At 49.0% G+C, this 20,998-nt stretch overlaps 2 protein-coding genes across 3 annotated transcripts; both read right to left on the bottom strand.

Moving 5' to 3' along the window:
• Window positions 1-2: 2 nt before the first annotated feature.
• On the bottom strand, window positions 3-10,354 carry LOC120957168 (uncharacterized protein KIAA0930 homolog). 2 transcript variants are annotated; one of them, XM_049609145.1, is made up of 7 exons: window positions 9,475-10,354; window positions 5,314-5,903; window positions 5,052-5,230; window positions 4,722-4,975; window positions 1,690-3,429; window positions 1,371-1,520; window positions 3-713 (listed from the first exon to the last, which is right to left on the bottom strand). In XM_049609145.1, exons 1-7 carry the CDS (start codon window positions 9,605-9,607, stop codon window positions 673-675), a joined length of 3,087 nt encoding a protein of 1,028 aa, XP_049465102.1. In that variant the 5' UTR covers window positions 9,608-10,354; the 3' UTR covers window positions 3-672. The 2 variants fall into 2 exon arrangements, with proteins under 2 accessions (XP_049465102.1, XP_040235159.1); XM_040379225.2 differs by lacking the exon at window positions 1,690-3,429 and having other exon boundaries at window positions 9,475-10,351.
• A 386-nt stretch (window positions 10,355-10,740) lies between these two features.
• LOC120957257 (zinc finger protein 574-like) lies at window positions 10,741-20,822 on the bottom strand. Its single transcript, XM_040379354.2, has 4 exons — window positions 20,062-20,822; window positions 16,026-16,149; window positions 14,349-15,956; window positions 10,741-13,818 (listed from the first exon to the last, which is right to left on the bottom strand). Exons 1-4 carry the CDS (start codon window positions 20,142-20,144, stop codon window positions 12,412-12,414), a joined length of 3,222 nt encoding a protein of 1,073 aa, XP_040235288.2. The 5' UTR covers window positions 20,145-20,822; the 3' UTR covers window positions 10,741-12,411.
• Window positions 20,823-20,998: the final 176 nt, after the last annotated feature.

The raw sequence follows: 20,998 nt of genomic DNA, 5'->3' as shown, positions 1-20,998 counted from the left end.
ACCCACCATTTTTTTTAATTTTCGCCACTCACCAAACCCTTACGAAACGACAACTTATTTAGCAGAACACAATTCCACGCGCCATTAAACCTAAACGACGCAATGCTTACGGTACAAAAACAAAATGATTTTTACATTCAAATGCAAGTACATAAGTGTGAGAAATTGCAAAGATTCCTTGAGATTCGAAGATGCTAAAGATGCGTCCCATCGCTATTCCCTGTCTCCCCCTTTATACCCTATAGCTAAACGCCCTCCATTTTGGTTGTTCCGCTGCTCAACACACGTGGATAAAGGCTGCAAGATGCCCACAGTGAGCTCCGGAGCTGACAACAGCTCTGAGGGGACGAGATAAGGGAACTTGGGAAAAGAAAGAATGCGTTACTATCACAAAATGTGTTCCCATCGAACGGAATGCTGCTGTTGGCCTGTGCGGCCAGAACTCCCCAGAACTGACTAGACTAGGATCAATTGATCGATTGAATTAAAAACGCGCTCCTCTTCTACCGCTTGTATATCGAAATAAATGAATAAAAAAGCCTTCTTTTTTCGATGCCATTGTGTCGTCTGGCATTATGCTGAGCCCCACAAGAGTCGACGAGAGCCAGTAGTAGTAGTAGGATAATTGAGGTCCTGTTGGTATGGAACCATGCTTCGGTTTTGGGGCGTCCCTTAAAACGTTAGTATCGGTTGCTCCCGGTGGTCCAGAAGATCTACAAACGAAAAGCACAAGCGTATCAGTAATCACGTCTCTTTTAGTGGTGGGAATCAGAATCGGCTTCGGAATCGGAATCATCCTGGGAATCGCAATTTGCTCCGGTGACGGAATCAAGATTGACTTCAGAAATAGAAGCGAAATCAATTCTGAAATCAATTAAGGAGCCGATTCCGATTCCTGAGCTAATTTCGGAACCAATTCCAATTCCGGAGCCGATTCCGATTCCGTTACCGATTCCGGAACCGATTCCGAAGCTGATTCCGGAACCGATTCCGAAGCTGATTCCGGAACCGATTTCCGAGCCGATTCCAATTCCGTTACCGATTCCGGAGCTGATTCCGGAACCGAATCCGGAGCCGATTCCGGAGCCGATTCCGATTCCGTTACCGATTCCGGATCCGATTCCGGAACCAATTCCGGAACCAATTCCGGTACCAATTTCGGAACCGATTCCGGTACCAATTCCGGATCCGATTCCGGAACCAATTCCGGTACCAATTCCGGAACCAATTCCAGAAACTGTGTTCCGGACCCACTATCTGGAATCGATCATAGAATACTTCGGAGCTAGCCGTAATCGATTCCAACGAAAACTTAATTCACCCCTTCACTAGTATCTTCCTTCTTATCGCCTTAAAAATCTTCCCCTTACCTTTCGCTATGCTCCACCACGGCAGCGTGACGTACGTGAGGAAGGCGTTCAGTGGCGTCGACTGCTGGCGGCGGTTCTCCTTCCAGAAGTGAAACGTTTGCGTAAACCCTTTGGTCGTCCACAGCGGGTTGTACGCGCCGTCGTCGAGCTCTGGAAGTATAGCAAGTGGAGAAAGAAGAAAAAAAATGTGTTATTTAATCCTGTCAGTAACTCCTCTTCTCTTCTATTTCTTAAATCGTTTAAACACAAAGCACACAAAATGACAAACAAACGACAGAAGCACACGGACACGCAGCATGCGCCCTGCAAAAACGCCAACCTTTATCGCCATGGTGATGCTGATGCCGCCTCGGATGGTAGTCGCACAGGTAGTAGATGTTCGTGCCGTCGGGCGTACGGCGACTGGGGATCGTGTTTACGCCGGCGGGTGGCGTTACGGCCGCTCCTTCCGGTCCCGTCGTCCCGTCCCGTCCAGCAGCGGCACCGTCCGCAAGAATTGTTGGCCGCGCGTAAAAACTGTTGTAGCTCGGTTTCTTCACCTTCGGCAGCGTGGAGCACTCCTTCTTCGCCCGCAGCTCCTTCAGTGCCGCCCAGATGGCACGATTGCTGAGCTCGCTCTCTTCGGTCGTTTCCTGCCCATCGGTCGATTCGGTTTTCGCATCCGTCGTCGTCTCGTCCGGATTGCCATTTATGTCCCCATCGATTACGGCCCCCGTCGAAAGATCCGTTTCCTCTTTCTCGGGCGGCTTTTCCGGCTTCGCTTCCTGCTCTGCAGCTGGCACCGGACCGACTTCAGCCTCCTTTTTGCCCTCCACTCCCAGCACCGGTGGAGTCTTTTTACGCCCCGCATCGGAGCTCAGCACCCCAGAATGCTTTCCCTTTTTGTCCTCCCTTTTACCGGCTACGACCGGTGGCGACGCCGAGGATGACTTGCTTCGCCGGTAGATGAGCGAAAAGCGACCGCTGCCGTTCCCGGGAGCCGCTCCATTACCACCCGCCGAAGAGCGAACATTGTTCGTGGAGGTTCGTCGTTCGCGATGCTCCTTAATGTTTGCCACCGTGGCAGCCGTCGTCGTGGCTAGCTTCTCACCGCCCGCCTGATTGCCGTTCCCGTTCGCCGCACGGTTGTTCCGCTCGGCCGGGAACTCTTCGCGCCCATTCACCCGGATCCGCTGCTTCGGGTCGATCAGTGCCGCGGCGGTGGAGGGTTCGCCGTTCGCCGCTGTCAAGTCGCCGCCGTTCAGCGACACGGCGTCGTCTGCCATCTCGTACTCTTCCGTCGCCTCGGTCGCCTCCGTTGCGGTGGACGGTGGGGCCGACCGTCGATGGATGCCGGTGTTGTTGTTGATCGCGTTCGACGCCTTCGCCTTGCCGTTGGTCGCTTTGCTGCCGCTCGCCGGGTCGGCTGTCTCCGTACTGCTGTTGCTGCGCTTCGATCGAAACACGGGCGTACTGAGCCGCTTTTTTGGGCTCTGGCTCGCTTTGGAACCGTTCTCCCGCCGCTTCACCGTGCTGAGCGCATCGGCCGCGGGTTTCTTCTTGACCACCGTTCCCTTATCGTTGGCTGTACTGGGCTGCGGGCCAGTGCGCACCTTCGCACCACCCGCAAACTCCAGCTCACTCTCCACGATCAGCACGTTGCGATGCTTCATCAGCGGCGATCGGCCCTTCGACACCGTCGCCAGACAGGCGGGCGAATCGTGCAGCTCCAGCGACTCCAGCCGCTTCCGTTCCGACGCGGTGCGGCCGGTTTCGGTCTCCTCGTCCCGGTCGGCTTCCCCGCCGCCGCACGCCGGACACGGTGCGTACACCTCCGACATCTGGACGGAATCGGCATCGGTGGACCAGCGCTTGCGCCCCGGCCGGCCGAAGCAGCTGCAACAGCCCGCCGTCCTCGAGGAGGAGCCGGCCAGCTTGTCGCTCGGGACGCAGGGAGGACCCTCTAGTGGGTCGACACGGTGCCGCGCCGTGCCGTTGTTGGCGGTGGGCGATTTGCTGCTGCCACTCTGCTGTACCGGCGACGTGTCCACGATGCTGGCGGACGAGGAAGCAGGACGATCTGGGATTTGGTTTGATTTTTTTGGTGGACAGGGCCGAAATTGTTCCGAACGAAAAATGCGCCGCAAAGGGAAGTACATTGTACGTGTGGTTGTGTATGTGTGTGTGTGCGTTGGTGTATAAAAGAGAGAGATAAATAGAGAGAGAGAGAGAAAGAGAGAAAAATTATAAGACAAAACGAACAAGGATGTAATAGTACGGTAGTTTTTGTAAAAGGATATGTTCAAGGAAGAGGAAGCACACCAAGCGATGGATCAACGGGACGGCAAAAAAGCCAGAGTGTTGTCTCCCGCTCTTTCCGTTCAGTCCCCCGTCCCCCGTTGGTGGCTTCCAGTGATGCTGCACTACACACGGGCATACAAACGCAACTAGGGTTTGGTGTGTTAACTCTTTTTGGTTAATCTTCTAGCGACAAGGGCACACTACTCTTAGAAAAGGAGCGGGATGAGGGGTTGGATGAGAGGGGAGAGAGCAGGGAAGAGTGGAGTGAATGTATTGACACACACACACACACAAACAAAATGGAAGGAAAAGGGAACCACCACCAAAGGAAGGGCGCAAAAAAGAACGGGAAGGAACATGGGAAAGGATCGTTTTGTTTGGTTTTTTCTGCTTCTTCTATTGGCATTTTGAATTTTTGGCTCCCAAAATTTTGAGGTTAAGCGATCGTCCTGCTTCCCTACCGGGTTAGTAAAGATTAATGTAATGTAAAGAGTCAAGCGCCAGCCAGCAATACTGTACACGGTACACAGGTGTGCACACGGGGGCACACGGCCCATCATTCTCGTGTAGCCACACTTTAATTATTTAACATTATTTTGATTTGATGGCTAGCACGAGACACGACACGACTTATAAGCGATAGACGTTGGTTGAATTGGCCGAAGAGACGATTAGAAACAAAAACAAACACACATGCTGCATGCATACACGGACACAGAGGGACTGATGGTTTATGAAGTGAAAGAGAGTAGATGATGACGAATTTTTTTGATGCGAATGCGATTCTTGGGCTTGCAACTGAGCTGAGTTGCAATTAGGAATTTTCCTCTTTACAGATTAGAATTAATCCATTTTTAATTTTCAGAATTTTGAAAGTGTTTGCTATCCTTGTTCCAAATCCAAGAATCGTCCTAGATTAACACAAGACATAAACCACACAAGACATAAAAGAAAAGAAAACCTGTCACACATCGAACCCCATTTGCGCGCACAACAAAAGCGTTATATGATCGTGAAGCGAGAGAGAAAGAGAGAGAGAGCACCAAAACCAATCAACTGTTCGTGGCTTACCGTCGCGCAAATCACCGGCCTCGATTTCGGACACCTCGTTCGCCAGACAGTCCAGCCCTTCGTTTTCCGAGCGTGCCTTCGAGCCGCCGTACGCGGAGCCGCCCGGATCGGTCGCATTCTTCGTGCGCCAGCCGTAGCGGCTGAAGTTGTTCAGGTTGGCGCTTGGGTCGCTGAGCCGGCGCTGATGCCGATAGTTGTAGTACTCCTCGCAGTCTTCCTCCCACTCCGAGTCCCACATGTCGGTGGCACAGAACCTAAAAAAGTGCACATGTGGTTAGGATTAGTGGGCGTGTTGAAATCGGGCTCCAGTACATCTCCAGTTTGACATACCCGGGCTCGCTGGTAGGCGTTTCTACACCCGATCCTTTCGGTTTCGTGACGGCCATCTCGGCGTGACCCTTGCCCTGCGGACCCTTCATGCGCACGAACTCGCAGCGCGTCTGAGGGCCACCGGAGCTGAACAAACCGAAGGACATTCGTTGTGCTACCTTCGAGCCGAGGCTGGATTGCTGAAATGGAGTGAAAAAGAAAAGGATGAAATTAACCGAACTGCTGATTGAACGTTAGTACCCCCCCCCCCCTTTAACCTTACCCGTGCATCGTACACCTTCTTGAGCGCGTCGTACCGTATCGAGCCGAGAAAGATGACGCCCTGCACGCTGCCGTCCCGATCGGTCGCCACCAGCTCGACGCACACCATCTCGCCGTCGCGCACCAGTATGTCGTGGAACACCTCGTCGAAGTTGTCCACCATGAAGCAGATGTGCGGATAGGTGATCTCCTCACTATCGCCCTTGGTGTCCATCTTTCGGCGGCTCGGCGACGCGTACACCTTCTGCGAGTGGCGCCGCAGCACCTGCAGCTCCTTCGGCGACGTGCGCGTGCAGATGGCGAGCGTGAGCGTGTAGTTGAACTGGTGGATCACCAGGTTCAGGTAGACGGTTTCCTCCCAGTCGACGTCCGGGTCGCCGATCGGCAGCTTGCGCGAATCCTTCCGAAACACCTCGATCTCCGTCTCGTACCGGGGCATCGCACGCGACGAACCCTTGATGTGCTTTTTGCGCACGAAGAACAGCAGATCGTCACAGTCGATGCTGTGCTCCGGCTCAGACTGGAAGAGAAAGTGGCGCACGAACAGGTCGGTCCAGTAGGTCGTACCCTGCAGGACGACGAAACCACCGTCTGGGAAGGAGGAAGAGAAGATTAGAGTTGTAGCGTTAGTTTGCGATTGAAGGATGATAGTTGAGAAGGTTGAGCGATGTGAGGACTTTCACAACTTCTTCAGGTTTTTTTTATCTCCAAGACTTCCTGGTTTCTACGGCCATTTTTCTATGAATACCTGACTGACAGACACTTCACTTCATGAGTTTGTAAAGGACATTGATCTAGAATTGTCTTCTACTAACCGAAACCGAACCGCTCAAGGTCTCGCGCCTTCTGCCCTTCTGCCAATACCTTATACCGGCCTTAAAGGCGGACGCCTCCACGCCATCCTGCCACCTCAATTTGGGCCTACCACGCCTCCTCTGTCCTTGTGGACGGCCTAAAAAGACTTTACGGACTGGGTCGTCCGTTTCCATTCGTACAATATGGCCAACCCACTGGATCCTGGCGAGCTTGATACGACAGTGGTGGTCGATGTACATCTCGTATAGCTCGTCATTATAACGGCTCCTCCATTGTCCTTCCATGCATACGGAGCCAAGGTTCCCTCTGAACATCTTCCTCTCGAACGCGGCTAAGAAGGTTCGTCCGTTGCGACAGGTTACCTGAGGTGAACTGATTTTTCAGGCTGTAGAATGACCTGTTGGCAGCCAGCATCCTTGCGCGCAACTTAGCTGACCTTTGACCCAAGATAGGTGAATTTTGGGTCGACTTCAAAAGTGCATTCACCTATCTGTACGTCACGCCTACGTTATTGGTAGGGCCGCTGATGTTGCCATCAACAGTTTGGTCTTTGCCTCTTTTATGTGCAATAGGAGAGCTGCAGACCAATGATATCTATATCATCAGCGTATGCCAGGATCTGGGTTGAATTATTGAAGATGGTTTCCGTGGTCTCCACCCTCAAGTCGCAGATGGCCCTCTCTAGCGCCAAGTTGAATATGAGACAGCCAAGCCCGTCCCCCTGGGGCAGACCTTTGGTGGTAGCAAAAGGCCCTGATAGGTTTCCATCCACCTTCACCTGACAAGTGCAATTGGTCTTATCAGTTTGACCGAGATTCCAAAAGAGCACATATCGTCGTTCAGTTTTACCCTGGCTATGCTATCATATGCTGCTTTGCAGTTAATGAAGAGATGGTACGTGTCGTGTCTGTATTCTGCCATCTTCTCCCATGCGGCAGATCTGATCAGTGGTTGATTTTCAGTTGCGGAATCCTCTTTGGGAACACAAGGACAACATTGGACACTATTTAGATGACTTTCAATTATGTTTCATAGACTTTGACGTCCAACCAATAGGACAGCGAGCTTTAGGATCTTTACAGTAGGGCAGTTATATGTCTGGCAGAGTGCAATCAACGCAATCATCTACTGCAACTGCTTCATGGTCTTTTGTCTGGTGTAGTTTGCGGCCATTCAGACCTGTTACAAACAATGTTGTACAAACAATCCTGGATGGTCTGTATTTTGCGTAATTCTTAATTATTATGCAAATCGCTTTTTGGGAAATATGCACGAAAGCAATCTAAAAATATCAATCAGAAATATATGGAAGTAAAGCAATCTACAAAAATTGCCTTAATGGTGACTTCTCGATGCTGAGCGATTTTTTGAAAGGGAATTGAACCCATCCAGTCCGGCAATTACTATTTGAATCTTGCGTATACATAAAACTAAATCTGATTGCAACTAGAAATTGATAATTAATTTAAACTAAATTATTTAATGCCGCATTTCCGTGATACGTCAGCTCGAACAACCTAACAATATGGCCATCGTGTGTTCAAGCCTCATATGTACCGTCCCCACATAGAAGGAAATTATTTAATACACATTGTGTGTTATTAAAATTCCTTTGCTTTTGTATACTTGCTTTCCAAATCTATAATTTTTAATATTCTATAAACTAAATTGTTTATACAAGTCCAACAAAGCGAACATTGCAATCCCAACACTAAGAAACTCTTCTTCAGTGACGCAACCGCCGCTGGAAAAAGCAATCCAGCAAAGGACTGCACACTGACGTAGCAAACCGGCCAAAGGTTAAAGGTCACCCCATCAAGAGCCATCCCATTACTGATACGCATTTATTGTACGAAAATACAAAGGAGTATCTCGTGTGAGATAACAGCGACAGTACGAGACGGAAATAGCAGAACTAACCGGCAAACACGGCTTGCTTGCTCCAGCTACTTGGATGAAAATAAAAAAGCTAAGCGCGCTGAACACGTAAAGCAAGAATCTTCATCTATTCGGGATACAACAACAGGGGGTGCTGCGCTGTTGGTCTGTCTGTCCGTCTTGCAGTAGGCAATGATTAATAGCTCTTCCCGCCAGCAATCGCGCTACTACTACGGTTGAGATACGTACGACCAACCATATCGCGCATTGATAAGCCAAAAAGGAGCCGCAGCTACTTGTGGGTACGCATGCTGATGATGATGATGATGATGGTGATGCATCTCAACAATGCACCAAACAAACAAACAAACAAACACGGGTCCAGGCAAACCTGCAGTCCAGTGCCTGGGGGAAGGTTATCGCATATGTGTATGTACAATTGTCAGTGAAATCTGCACGGCACGCTTTTGCTTTTATCTCTGCCATTTGAAGGAAAAAGACATGCCACATCTCTGCCCACACGACGGAAATGTTACGTCTGGTTAGTTAAGATGGACAAGCACCAGTATGGCCTTTGTGAGTTTCTGTTGCAGCGAATCGATCCAACTGCTTGCTGCTCCACGCTTCAATCACGCTTGCTCTTTTGCAGCATGACCATGAGTCACTGCAGTTTGCAATGCACACGGTCTTCTTACAAATAAATATATCGCAAAACGGAACGGCGTTTGCATCGTCGTTTTCGTTTTACTGGACCCGAGCAAAGAAAATCCCCAATCAAAGGGTGCGCTGCTTTCCTCGACCGGCACCAAAATCCCCCGCTTCCATGAATCATCAACAGCAGTAGCCAAATGCCAATAACCAAGCTGATGCTAACAAGCGGAAGCATTTAGATAATGATATTCAAGACAAACTGGCAATGCTTTTCGCATTCGCGTTAATGAGATTCTGCGCGAGACTCGCTGCCGGACGGCCAGGACGTATGGCATGGCAGGTTGATCGGTAAAATTCCAATGGAATCCAAGAAATCGATCCTTCGACAGGAGCAAAGCAAGAAAGCCGGTGCACACATACTTGTTTGCTTCTGTCGGGGATGGTTAGTTATGCAAAAAGCAAAAACACCACGACGTGACATTTGGGATGGACGGACCAGGCATTCCGATCCTTAGCAACCGTACGTGAATGTGTGTGTGTGAGGGGTGAAGAAACCCAATCCAAGGAGCACACAACAAGGAGCAGTGCGCATATTCGCCTATTATCGTCGAATGAACTCATCAACTCGACGTGTGGTGTGTGCTGGCTGTGACGGTTCGGTTGTTGGAAAAATCGATAATTCACAGCATGGCCCCTTTACTCCCTAAACGAGATGATGGTCCCAACTGGGGAGGGTTTTAATTGGAATTTTCCTACCTTTCCCCCACGAAGGGGATAGGAAAGACAGGGATGATGGTGGGCACATGGGACAACTTACCGTCCTTTAGCAGCTGCCGCATCTCCTTCGTCCGCTGAAAGTTGATCTCTTCCAGCAGCAGCTGGAGGGCTGTCTGGGGCGATTTGAGCAGGGCCGAGGCCGTCCCACCAAGCCCACCGGCACTGGCCGACATTGTGAAGGCTCGCCGCTGGGGGTCCACCGTTGCACTGGGATTCCGGACCGAACGGACACCGACCCCTGTGTACGACAAAAGGCCTTCCAAGGGCGTATTATCGTTTTCCCTGATGTTCACACGCGACCACCGAACGGAACCGGAAGTGTGTTCATCTCTTCTTGCGGGGTTTTCTCAATCCACCACCTGTGCCGTGTGTGTTCCTTTCACTTTCCTTTGTACTTTTTTTGGCACCTTCGAAAGACTGTATGCGTGTGTGGGTAATTAGAATGGCTTAGCGGGATTGTCTCTCGCTCTACTACTTTTTTGTTTCTTGCACGTTCAGCCTTCTGAACTTGAAACTGCGTCGTGCGTTGTGATGCTTCACTGGGAACTGAACTCGCACTGGCCTTCCTACGTCGTATTGGAAAAGCGTCGAACGGTGATTTCCCTCTTGATAGCCGTCGTCGTCGTCGTCGTCGTGTTTTGGTTCATCGCACACTTCGGGCGAGCTTACGCGGTTGCGCAATATGCGTCCCTGACTGTGAAGCAGAACCAGCGGCACCATTCACGAAACTGGTCTGCATATTGTCAGGAAGCACTAAGGGACCGAAGGGAACAAGGGACAATCGGCAAACAATACGCAACACACGCACATACACGAAACAACTCCGACCGTCGCAAAAAAAACAACAAACGATTGTGATTTCCTTGTGTGAGTGTGTGTCTTTGGTTCTTCTTCCTTCGTGTGCGAGATTGCATTTGTAAACAGTTGCCGTTTGACAGCTGTGTGACGTGCGTTACGGTGCGTTACGAATGCACGTTACACACGGCACCGTGAAGCAGAGTGTACACGGTGCAAAACGGGTTTTTTGTTACTTTTGTAAAATTAAAAAAAAATCCCGCGATTACTTTTGTTCGGACGTGCTTCTTCTCATCTTCTTTTTGGGGAAAACGTCCTACGCGGACATGTCCGCCCTATTTACAGGCTTTCGAGACTTTATTATTTAGTAACAATGCAGCCGAATTGCTACGGGAGGACGGTCCCCATTCTATAGGTTTGAACCCATGACGGGCATGTTATTGAGTCGTTCGAGTTGACGACTGTTTCACGGAACCGTTCGGACTACAACACTGAAATATGCAAATGGAGCTAAAATTTATATAGATTTATTCGATTCTCATCATTGCTATGGCCTTTCTAGATTAGATTCACGATAGCTTTAGTACACACTTTAGGTAAGTAGATTGTTCTTCTCCGCGTTTCAGACAATGGTAGTCGCTTCGACGTACACAGAATATTTTTCCCCAGCAGGATATTTACCATACTATGTTACCTTCACTGAAACTGACTCTCTCTATCTTTCTTTAATTACTATACGCTTACTACTAATGCAAGTGTTCGCTTCCATTTTGTTACAATTTAATCTAACGTCTGTTCTGCTCTCGTAATCCTAAAAATGAATGAAACTTAAGGGCTTAAACTTAAAAAAAAATCACTGATTTTATAAACTCATTACAATTGAAGCAGACAATAAAACATCAGTCTGCAAGAACTGAAGCTTTTAAAAGGATATTTAAAAAAAGCTTAAAATAAAATGTGTCCACTCTTAAAGGACTAGAGAAAACTAAACCGCAAACTTGGTGCAGTGTCACGCACCTAAACTTTAATAAAACGGAAGAGCTAACGTAACTAAAATGCACCCTTAAAAGGCTTTGTGTGTAGACTTAGCTTTCACTATATTGCGCCTGAAATGTTGAACATTTGCAAACGTGTGGGGGGCTGCGAGCACACAAGTGGGCGAGCGAGAGAAAAACGAAAGATCACTTCTGCTGGTGTGTTGTGTTACACCGCAGTAAAGGAAGAAATGTGTGATAAGCCTCACAAAATGGAGGGTTTTTGTTTTGTAGGAAAAAATGATTACAAAATGATAAGAAAAAATCATTTTCACACACATCCGCCGTGTTTCAGTTTGCTCAGAACCGTTCGATTCTGCTTCACTTAGGAATAGTCTTACCCGATAGCATTTATATATGTTTTTTTTTGTGTTTTATCCTATTTCCTACTAACATGTGTTCCATCCGATCTGACTAAAGTAGACTTTCTGTGTTTTGAATATAGGAACGAGTGTTGGCGATTACAGTATCGTTTCAGTTTTGCAAAAACCGTCTTGTTTGCCTGGTTAATACTTAATCCATCGCCCAAATCATCCCCCGCAGACAATGCGGATCGGAGTGTTCGATCGTAAGTAGCAAAGAAGGAATCTTTTACTGCTAGAGCAAGTGAATTGATTCTTTTGAGGGGCAAAAAATCACAAAACTTGCATGAGAATTTGTTCAGCTCGTGTGCCATCGTTCGCTCACTCGGGTTGCGCCATTATAATCACAGGCTTTAAGATATATGTTGTTTGTGATCTTTCCTAACAATTGCCCTTAATTAGAGTATCGAGTAGTATTCCCATATCCTGGAATACTTATATATCAATATAGTAGCCTACATACACTATTTTCATAATGCCTAAATATCTCTTTAAAAGAAAGTAAGATTCTGTCTGTATGACAAATGATAAACGTACGGCACAATATAAACACAATCTAGAGAGTTTGTGTGTTTGTGTGTTGCAGTTAATTGCAACGTACAATGTATGGCAAATTGAAATAGTGTGCATAGACCAGTTCGTTGCCGTTTTGTTCTTAAATTCAGACATTACTACCCGGGAATGTTTCATTCCCGTACGCGGTACGAAATCTTGCGATGATTGCCTCACTTCTAACTAACTGCCAGTACCCACCCGAACCCGGCTTTTTTGTTGCACATTTTCCATTTAGAATGGATAATGCACACTGCCAGCGGATAATAGCTGCTCTGCTGTCGTCCCACTGTCATGCAGCTCGGCCGTATCCGGCCCGAACGACAGCACCGCTGTACCGGCGGCATTTTCCTGCGATCCACCCTTCGGTAGCTTCTGCTCGCACCGCCGCCGGTGTATCTTGAGCCCCGCGAACAGCTTAAACGTGGCCCCGCACAGCGTGCACTGGTAGGGCCGTTCGTTCGAGTGGAGCTTCCGGTGCGTGATCAGGTTCGACGGGTGCACGAACGCGCTCGAGCAGAGATCGCACTTGTACCGCCGCTCGCCCGTGTGCGTGCGGATGTGTATGAGCAGGTAGTCCTTTCGCTTGAAGCTCTTGTGACACTCGGTGCACTGGAAAGGGCGGTCCGTCTGCGGCACGAACGCGATCGCCTCCTTGCGCTCGAAATGGCACAGCATGTGTTGGTCCAGCGCGACCGTATCCTTGAACGTGATGGCACAGATTTCACACTTCCGGAAGGCGCTGCGCGAAAGCACGGCAAGGGAGGCCGAATCAGTTCCCTCTCCCGCCGGTTCACCGCCCTCGGGGCTAGCGACATCGGACGGTGGCGCACCCGGCGGCGACTCACCCTCATCGCTCTCGTCCGGTGAGAAGTGCTGATGATTCTGTGCAGCAGTGAGCTCGTGGGACGCGCCGGCTGTTAGAACACCACCACCACCAACGTTCGAGGAAGAGGAACAGGACTCATCGTTGCCACTGCTATCGCCGGCACCGGATTCCGCCCCTTCCCCAGCCAGCCCGGTCTGGTGTATCGAAAGCGAATGCTTTCGCATGTGCGCCAGCAGGTTGAGCTCACACTTGAACAGCTTGTTGCAGATGCGGCAGCTGCGCACCTTGTGCGCCTGCTCGTCGTCTGCGTGCGTTGCCTCGTGCACACGCTTCAGCTCCTCGGTGCGGAACATCTTCGGGCACTTGGAGCAAACGTGCTCGGGCGGTGGCGCTGGCACCGGGGGCAACGAACTGTCACTTACTGCATCGGGTATCGATTTCGTCTGCTTCTCTGGTGCAACGGTGATGGTTGTTGCGCGCCGCCGTTTAGGTTTACTACGCGGTGATTTCGATTCAGCCTTGGTCGCGTAACCATTCGCCAACAGTGGGATGGAACTTTCTGGTCGTACCAACGTTAGTAGGGGCATTGGCTTGGAAGATGGCGTGGTGGGAACGGGTCCGGATGTGTTGGAGGCAGCCGCCGTACCGAGCATTATAGGTCCGGTGGCAGCGTTACCTTTCTTTGCGCCGTTGTGCAGAAGCATGTGAGCGTTCAGCTCGTCCAGGAAGTGGAATATTTTCATACAGTAGTCGCACCGAAACAGGATCATCGTGGAAGGGGAGGATGAATCGTCACTGGAGGATGAAGAAAACTGGAAATGAAATGAAAAGGGTAATTAATAGGGTAATTAATTGAGTTTCATAAATATAATTCGTAAGAATTAGTTAAGGTTAGGTTAAATTGAGGGTAGCGAGGTCGCTACTAATTGTTTTTATGCTTAGTGTTGGGGTTTTCCAAGGATTCTTATGCTTGTGGGACACTTCCTTGACTCTTTCTTATTGGAAATGAAGTTTGGGTAGGTTCCTTGTAAATTCCTATTGGATTTGTCCAGTTGATTTTCCCATTTCAGAAAAAGTTAATGCAGTATTGCACCAAGAAAAAGAATAATAAGAAGCTCAATATCTATAAATCTTGAATTTTACATCATTTATAAATTAGAGGTGTGCCAAATGAACCAGAACCGTCAGGACAAACGGATTAATCTGTAGTTCTACCGATTCACAGGCTTTACAGGTATTGCTGTATGCGAAGAGCGAATGTACCGAAATCCCATTCACGTTCACATCAATGAACGACTTGATTCACTCACGTTCACTTAGAAATTCCGTCCTCTTTCCTCACCTGCTTATCGCCCCCTTCACTATCCTCGTTGCCATCGCCCGCTTCCTCCATCGCTTGCTGCAGCAGCTCGCTCGGGTCGATCTCCATCGAATCGTCGAGCGGCTCTTCCTTAACCTCTACCTCATGCTGCCGCTGCTGCTGGTACTGTTGCTGATGCTCCACCAGCATTTCCCGCTTCACTGCCATCCCTCCCTCGTGCATCGTTTGCTCACCCATCCCGCCACCGTTCGCTGCCATTGCCCCGATTCTCGGCTCGACCGTTACATGCCCGCCTTGCAGCTGCTTTTCCAACAGCTCCAACACTTGCTGCTGCGTTTGATAAAGCTCCGCCAGGTGCAGCTCCTCCACCCCACTACTGTCTACCGGTTGCCTTCGTTCGCGAGACTCCTGTTCTTCTTCCTCCTCCTCTTCCTCCTCTTCGTTGCCATGCTGCAGGCGCGTGGTTGTCGTGGTGCCCACATCACCCCCCGCCATCGAGCTCGACAGTTCGCCGTCCTCCAGCTCAATCTTCACGAAGCTGGCCGCATCAATCATCGGCTCTTCCGGCTGCATGTCCTGCATGTCCTGGTGCATGTTGCGGGCGTGCTCCTCCAGCAAATCGTAGTTGGCGAACGTGCCCGGACACAGCCGACAGTCGAACGACTCGAGCCGCCGGTGCGATCGCCGATGGTACTTGAGCGTCGAGGGCGAGATGAACGTTTTCAGGCAGACGAGACAGGTGTACAGATTGTCGCCGGTGTGCGTCCGCTGGTGGATTTTCCAGTTCGAGCGATCGTTAAACTTCTTGCCGCAGTACTCGCACGGGAACAGGTTCGTCTCGGTGTGCAAGTTCGTGTGGCGCCGGAGCGTGTACGCGTTGCGGAACATTCGACGGCACACGGTACACTCAAACTTGCCACCACTGGTACTTCCAGCACCGGTACCACCGCTTCCCCCTACACTACCACCCTCCGTCCCCGTGCGGTGCAGTGCCTGCAATCCGGCCATTTCCAGCGTTGCCAGTGCGAACGTACGTTCCTGCTGCTCGAGCTGACGCTTTGTCTGCTCCACTAAGTCTAGCGAGGAGATGAGTGGCGGAGGCACCGTCGAGTCGTGTGCTTGCGAAGGAGCACAGGAGGACGATGAAACGACATTCCCGCCGCTGTTAGTCGGTAGGCGTGCGGAGGAACGGTCGTCCAGCAAGGCGTGCCGCTCGGTACCGTTTCGTTCCACCATCAGCTCCTGCAGCGGTCGCAACCCGAACGAGGACAGTTGGTTCAACGCGATCGCCATCATTTCGCTATTGTTGCGCTTCTGTGCCTCGGGGATGGAGGTGGTCGACGTTGCTGCCTGCTGCTCGGTTTGAAACTCTTTCGCGTGAGTTCCACCACTTCCACTTCCACCGCTTCCGCCCTTCGAAGATGTTCGGTTGAGGTGTTGCTGCTTCGGCTGCTTTTCGACGGTCGGGACCGATTGGTCCACCTCCGATGCGGCTGCCACTCGGTCGTCGAGCAGATTGTGCAGAAAGGTGTCGTTTTCGATGCATTTTTCACGAAATTTGTAAAACTCGTTCAGCTTCAAATCGCACACCGCACAGATGGCGGAGGGGAAAACGCTCTTCAGTTTAACCTGCGGCAGGATGGGAAAAGAACGATTAGTATCTGATCGATTTTATTGCACAATGATTATCATTTATACCTTTACTGTTGTGCAGTCGAATATTTTCTTCAGCAATGCATCATCTATTCCTCGTTCGTCCGAAAAGGCGCGGGTTAGTTTTTGCTCCTTCGATAAGCATAACCGACACAGGTTGCTTGAGTCACTGCAAATGAGGGAAAAGAAAAGAAACGGTTAAACTATGCTTTATTTGAGATTAAAAACATGTTAGTAGCCACTATTGTTTAATTTGGATACTCCTGATAACCATAACCGGAGAACAGGAGTCGGAGTCGTCCGGAGTCGTCCAGCGTCGTCTAAAGAAGTCCGGAGTCGTTCGGAGTCGTTCGAAGTCGTTCGGAGTCATACAAAAAAAAATGAAATCGGTATCGGAGTCGTCTGGAGTCGTTCGGAGTCGTCCGAAGTCGTCCGAAGTCGTCCGGAGTCATCCGGAGTCGGAGTCGTTCGGAGTCGTTCGCAGTCGTCAGGAACCGATCGGAGTCGTTCGGAGTCGTTCGGAGTCGTCCAAAGTCGTCCAGAGTCGGCATCGGAGTCATCCGGAGTCATCCGGAGTCATCTGGAGTCGTTCAAAGTCGTTCGGAGTCGTCCGAAGTGGTCCGGAGTCATCCGGATGCGGAGTCGTTCGGAATCTTACGGAGTCGTCCAGAGTCGGCGTCGGAGTCATCCGGAGTCGGAGTCGTCTGGAGTCGTTCGGAGTCGATCGGAGTCGTCCAAAGTCGTCTGGAGTCATCCGGAGTCGGAATCGTTCGGAGTCGTCCGGAGTCATTCGGAGTCGTCCAAAGTCGTCCAGAGCCGGAGTCATCCGGAGTCGGAGTCATCCGGAGTCGGAGTCGTCTGGAGTCGTTCGGAGTCATCCGGAGTCGTCCAGAATCGAAGTCTCCGGAGTCGTCTGTAGTCGTCCGGTGTCGTTGGGAGTCGGAGTCGTCCGGAGTCGATCGGAGTTGACCTGAATCGGAGTCATTTGGAGTTGTCTAGGGTCGATCTCCAGCCGATTCTGGACGTCTCCGGGCGACTTCGGACGACTCCGATTCCGGGCGACTCTGGACGACTCCGACTCCGACTCCGGGCGATTCCGTAGGACTCCAGGCAATTCCGGACAGTTCCAGATGATTCCAAACGACACCGGATAATGCTGGGCGGACCTACCTTCCCGAGTAGGGCCCGGAATTATTGGAATTGGATCAGAGTCGACTCCGAATTTTTACCAACTTTACCCATCACTATTGTTAATAGAATATGATCATGTTTTTTTGTACTAGGAACCAACGCATCAATCTAATTTAAAATATCATAACATAGTTAAAACTCTATTAGATCAGATTCAAGATTAATTTCACTCTTTGAACAATTCATCTTAAACGTTTTGCGATTTTAGGCTCTAATATTTCCAAAGTAATTACATAGAACTTATGGATTATAATATAGTACATCAGATAAATATCGTATGCTTTTGGATTCGTTTTTATGAACGTTTGAGTTCCACAATTTACAGTATGCACTTAACACATGTGCTTTTATAAGTAAGTTTATTATAATTGTAGGTGATAAATTAGAACTGAAACATTATTTATGAAATTGTCGTTTCTTCCTCAACCTCAGACCGATCTAAAATTCACACTTTCGTTTCTGTGCGATAAAAACCGACGCATGTGCGCATTGTTTCGAATAGAGCGCGTACATTCACAGTAATAGGAAAACCCCACTCTCCCAGTGTTACTCATCCACAACACACAAACACGCACACCACTCGCGCGAGTTCTGTGCAATGGCCAACGGAATACGAAACAAAGCTCTGCTCCCTAAATGTGCACCCATATTCTCTCGGTGTGCCTGCCCCACAAACAACGCGTCCCATTCGCCGTTGTGATCCTCTCCAATGCGCGCCACACCATCATTAGAACGGCCCGGCGCATACAACCGGCTTTGCGCACACAACGCAAACACGCTTCGCGCGCGCCTCCTCTTCACATACACAATGAACAGCAAGCGCGGCGGCGGCGATCGTTCGCTTTACAAAGCCCATCATCTTTCTGCTTCCATCACCACCACCTCCACACCATCCCCGTTTCGGTTTCTGTCGATCGCAGCAGAAAAATGGGCTTCTGCAAGGTCAATAGTGGTGGCGGCCGGTGCCATACACGCAAGAGACGCGCAGACGTTTGCACACTACCACGATCGCGCGCGCACGATCGGGTGGCGAAAAGGGGGAGGTGCGTGCGGCCGTTTGACGGCGGCATGTTGCAATGTTGCGCCGCGAGAAACGCCGGTGCCGAATTACACGGTGAGCATACCACCACCATCGAGAGTTACAACTACCAGAGCGCGCGGGACATGCGGTGCACGTGTTGAAGAAGCTGAACAAAGGGACAATAGTGAGCAAAAAAAAACAAACAACACAAAAGGAGCTCTAATGTTCCTTTTGTTGTATGATAGCTACAAAGCGGCAGAAGAGTAGAGATTGTTTAATCGATCCCAAAAAAAGGAAAAGTAACGTTTGTTTATTTTTTTATTTGCTTGATTAGTTTCCCTCGTATTACATTTTTATTAAACGGGAGCTGTCTAAAACGTCCAATATATTAATATGCACAAACAGATACCTTATCGTAATTTGATTTGTAACCTTGAACTATTAAAAAAAATACATCAAAATTTTTATTATAAGGTTAGCATATAGAAAAGTGAAAGTAAAATACCAAAAATAAATAGTAAATAAAATCAGTCGTTTTAATTCAAACAATTATGCAACAAAAAACCCATCAGAATGTTTAAAGTGTGATTTAGACTATTTTTATTATTATTTTTTTGTCATCTTATTATTATTTTATTAGGTGTTTATATCCTTATTATCTTTTATAATTTCAAGTGAATAGCAATTGAGGATTTTTTTACCCAAAACAAGATAGTATTTTCTGAATTTAGGGATACGATCGCTATGTATGATGCACGATCGATCTTGTTAGATTACGATCTTATCTTTTTTTTTAGAAATTTAAATCATCCTTATGGAGATGCTCGAAAATGTGTTTTTTTTTTAATAAAATAATTGTTAAATAAAAAATACTAAAAAGAAACAATAGAAGAAAAAAAACTGGAAGGATTTTTCGTTACGCGGTGTATTTGCTCACTGCGCAAGGAAGTCAACGCGAAAGAAAACAACAAAGATTGAGATGAATAACCAATTGTTCCTTTGTTCTTCTCTTCTATACCGCCATAAATCATCGATTAGCTTACAATACAATCGTTGGATTGTAAATCTCTTGAACAGTGAACGAAAACGAATCCTTACTTTCCAAACAAATCTTGCAGCAAGTCCCATGGAAACGCTGTAAAGAAAATCTATTGATAAGGCGGTGAAGGCAACGCGGTTTTAATAATTGGTTTCAACAAACGCTCCGTTCGTCCTCGAACTCATACATTGAAAACCCGTTTCCTTCCAATGCAAAACATAATGAAACAACAAACACAACTGTCGTTTGTTTTTCTCTCTCTCTCTCGCTCGCCACCCCGCACATTCATCACAGTGAGCAGTGAAATTGCGTTCTATTGGCGTTACATTGTTTCCAAGTAACCAGGCGGCAACCCCCAGGTTTGACAACCCCTAAACCCCACCGGATTGCTTTGTTGCTTCCCTCCGGAGGCGCCGATTAATTCGCCTTCGCGGCAGCTGCTTGCGTACGTTGTTGATGTTGAATAATAAGTGTTTATTCCTGGACGCCCCCCCCCCCCCCTACGGCGGTGTGAGTATCCAAAATAAAATGGCTCCAAACCGCATTAGAACACGGGTAAGGGCCAAATCGAATGACCAACCCCACCAACACCCAACACTGCGAAAACGAAGAACCGCAGCCAAACAACGGCGAAAAGAAACGTTCCTTGCAGTTAGTTTGCGCACACACTGCGCACCAACACCACAGGCGAAGGCGAAGGAATCGATGCGTTCACCCACACACACACACACACATACACGCTCACGTACACCCCCTCTTTCGAACTATCGTATAGTGTCCCTTCTCCTCCTGCTCCTCCTGCTGCTGTTAGAACCGTAACCTTTGCTTACCTTTTCACCACCTCCATCAACGACTTCTTCAGACACTCTTCATCGCGGTTCACCACCGTGCTCGACGGCATTTCCTTCACCATGTTGTTGTGGCCCTTGCGCTACACACACACGCTCGGCAAAAGGGCACATCTACACACCTGCAAACACAATGGATCCTTTGCGGCTAACAATGCCAAAGACGCACGGCCAAACTAGTGCGCACATATACACACACACACACATACACCCACTGTTTAGATGCCTTATACACACACACACACGAGCACTGGAAAAAGCGCACCTACGCACCCGTAAGGTCGTTTGTTTCGGTACGCACAATCTTAGATACGGGGGATGCACTTTTTTTGAGGTTTTTTTTGTTTGTTTTGCAAAACTTCACTTTTCACCTTTGTTTTGATTCAACCGAACGCCGGAAAAGATGCACTCAATACGCTTCCGGTTGGTTTTGTGTGCGTTTTTGCTTCGGACACTTGTTTAACTCCAGTGGTGTGCGCGATTGATGGTGTGCTGCTGCTGCTGCTGCGGCTGGTGTCGCGCTGGTTCAGGGCGCAGGGCTTTGTGTCCTTTGTGTTGCGGTGCGGTATGATGTTGCGGGCGGTTCACCCTGGCCATCGTTCACTGCCCGGTACGCATTACACCGGACGGGCAATAGGTTTGTGTGGTAAAATTGTTCATTTTTCACTGCACTACACTCCCGCGGTAAACAATAGAGCACGATTATTCACCCTTTCTGCACTGACAGTTGCTGCTCGCTTACGGAGCACAGTGGTCGCACACGGGGACATGTGTGAACATGTTACAAACGATATTTTAGTTATTTTACTTTATTTTTGTATGTGATCAATATGTTGATACTCCAATTGATAATTTTTTGTATTATTAAAAAATTATCTAAAAAAAAACTTGATAGCTGTCAAAACAGGGACATCGAACC

This window comes from Anopheles coluzzii, chromosome 3 (genome assembly GCF_943734685.1).
Source record: "Anopheles coluzzii chromosome 3, AcolN3, whole genome shotgun sequence".
NCBI lineage: Eukaryota > Metazoa > Arthropoda > Insecta > Diptera > Culicidae > Anopheles > Anopheles coluzzii.
Note: the sequence above shows the minus strand (reverse complement) of the source record. Positions and strands in the feature narration are given on the sequence as shown.

What these genes read in the sequence shown, in the direction of transcription:
- LOC120957168 (XM_049609145.1), bottom strand. Translation starts at nt 9,607, where the DNA reads ATGTCGGCCAGTGCCGGTGGGCTTGGTGGGACGGCCTCGGCCCTGCTC. An exon ending in GCGGCAGCTGCTAAAGGACG is followed by an intron (nt 5,904 to 9,474) that starts GTAAGTTGTCCC and finishes CCTCCTTCCCAG; the next exon opens with ACGGTGGTTTCGTCGTCCTG. An exon ending in AGAAGGTGTACGATGCACGG is followed by an intron (nt 5,231 to 5,313) that starts GTAAGGTTAAAG and finishes ACTCCATTTCAG; the next exon opens with CAATCCAGCCTCGGCTCGAA.
- LOC120957257 (XM_040379354.2), bottom strand. Translation starts at nt 20,144, where the DNA reads ATGGTGAAGGAAATGCCGTCGAGCACGGTGGTGAACCGCGATGAAGAG. An exon ending in TCGACTGCACAACAGTAAAG is followed by an intron (nt 15,957 to 16,025) that starts GTATAAATGATA and finishes ATCCTGCCGCAG; the next exon opens with GTTAAACTGAAGAGCGTTTT. An exon ending in GTGAAGGGGGCGATAAGCAG is followed by an intron (nt 13,819 to 14,348) that starts GTGAGGAAAGAG and finishes TTTCATTTCCAG; the next exon opens with TTTTCTTCATCCTCCAGTGA.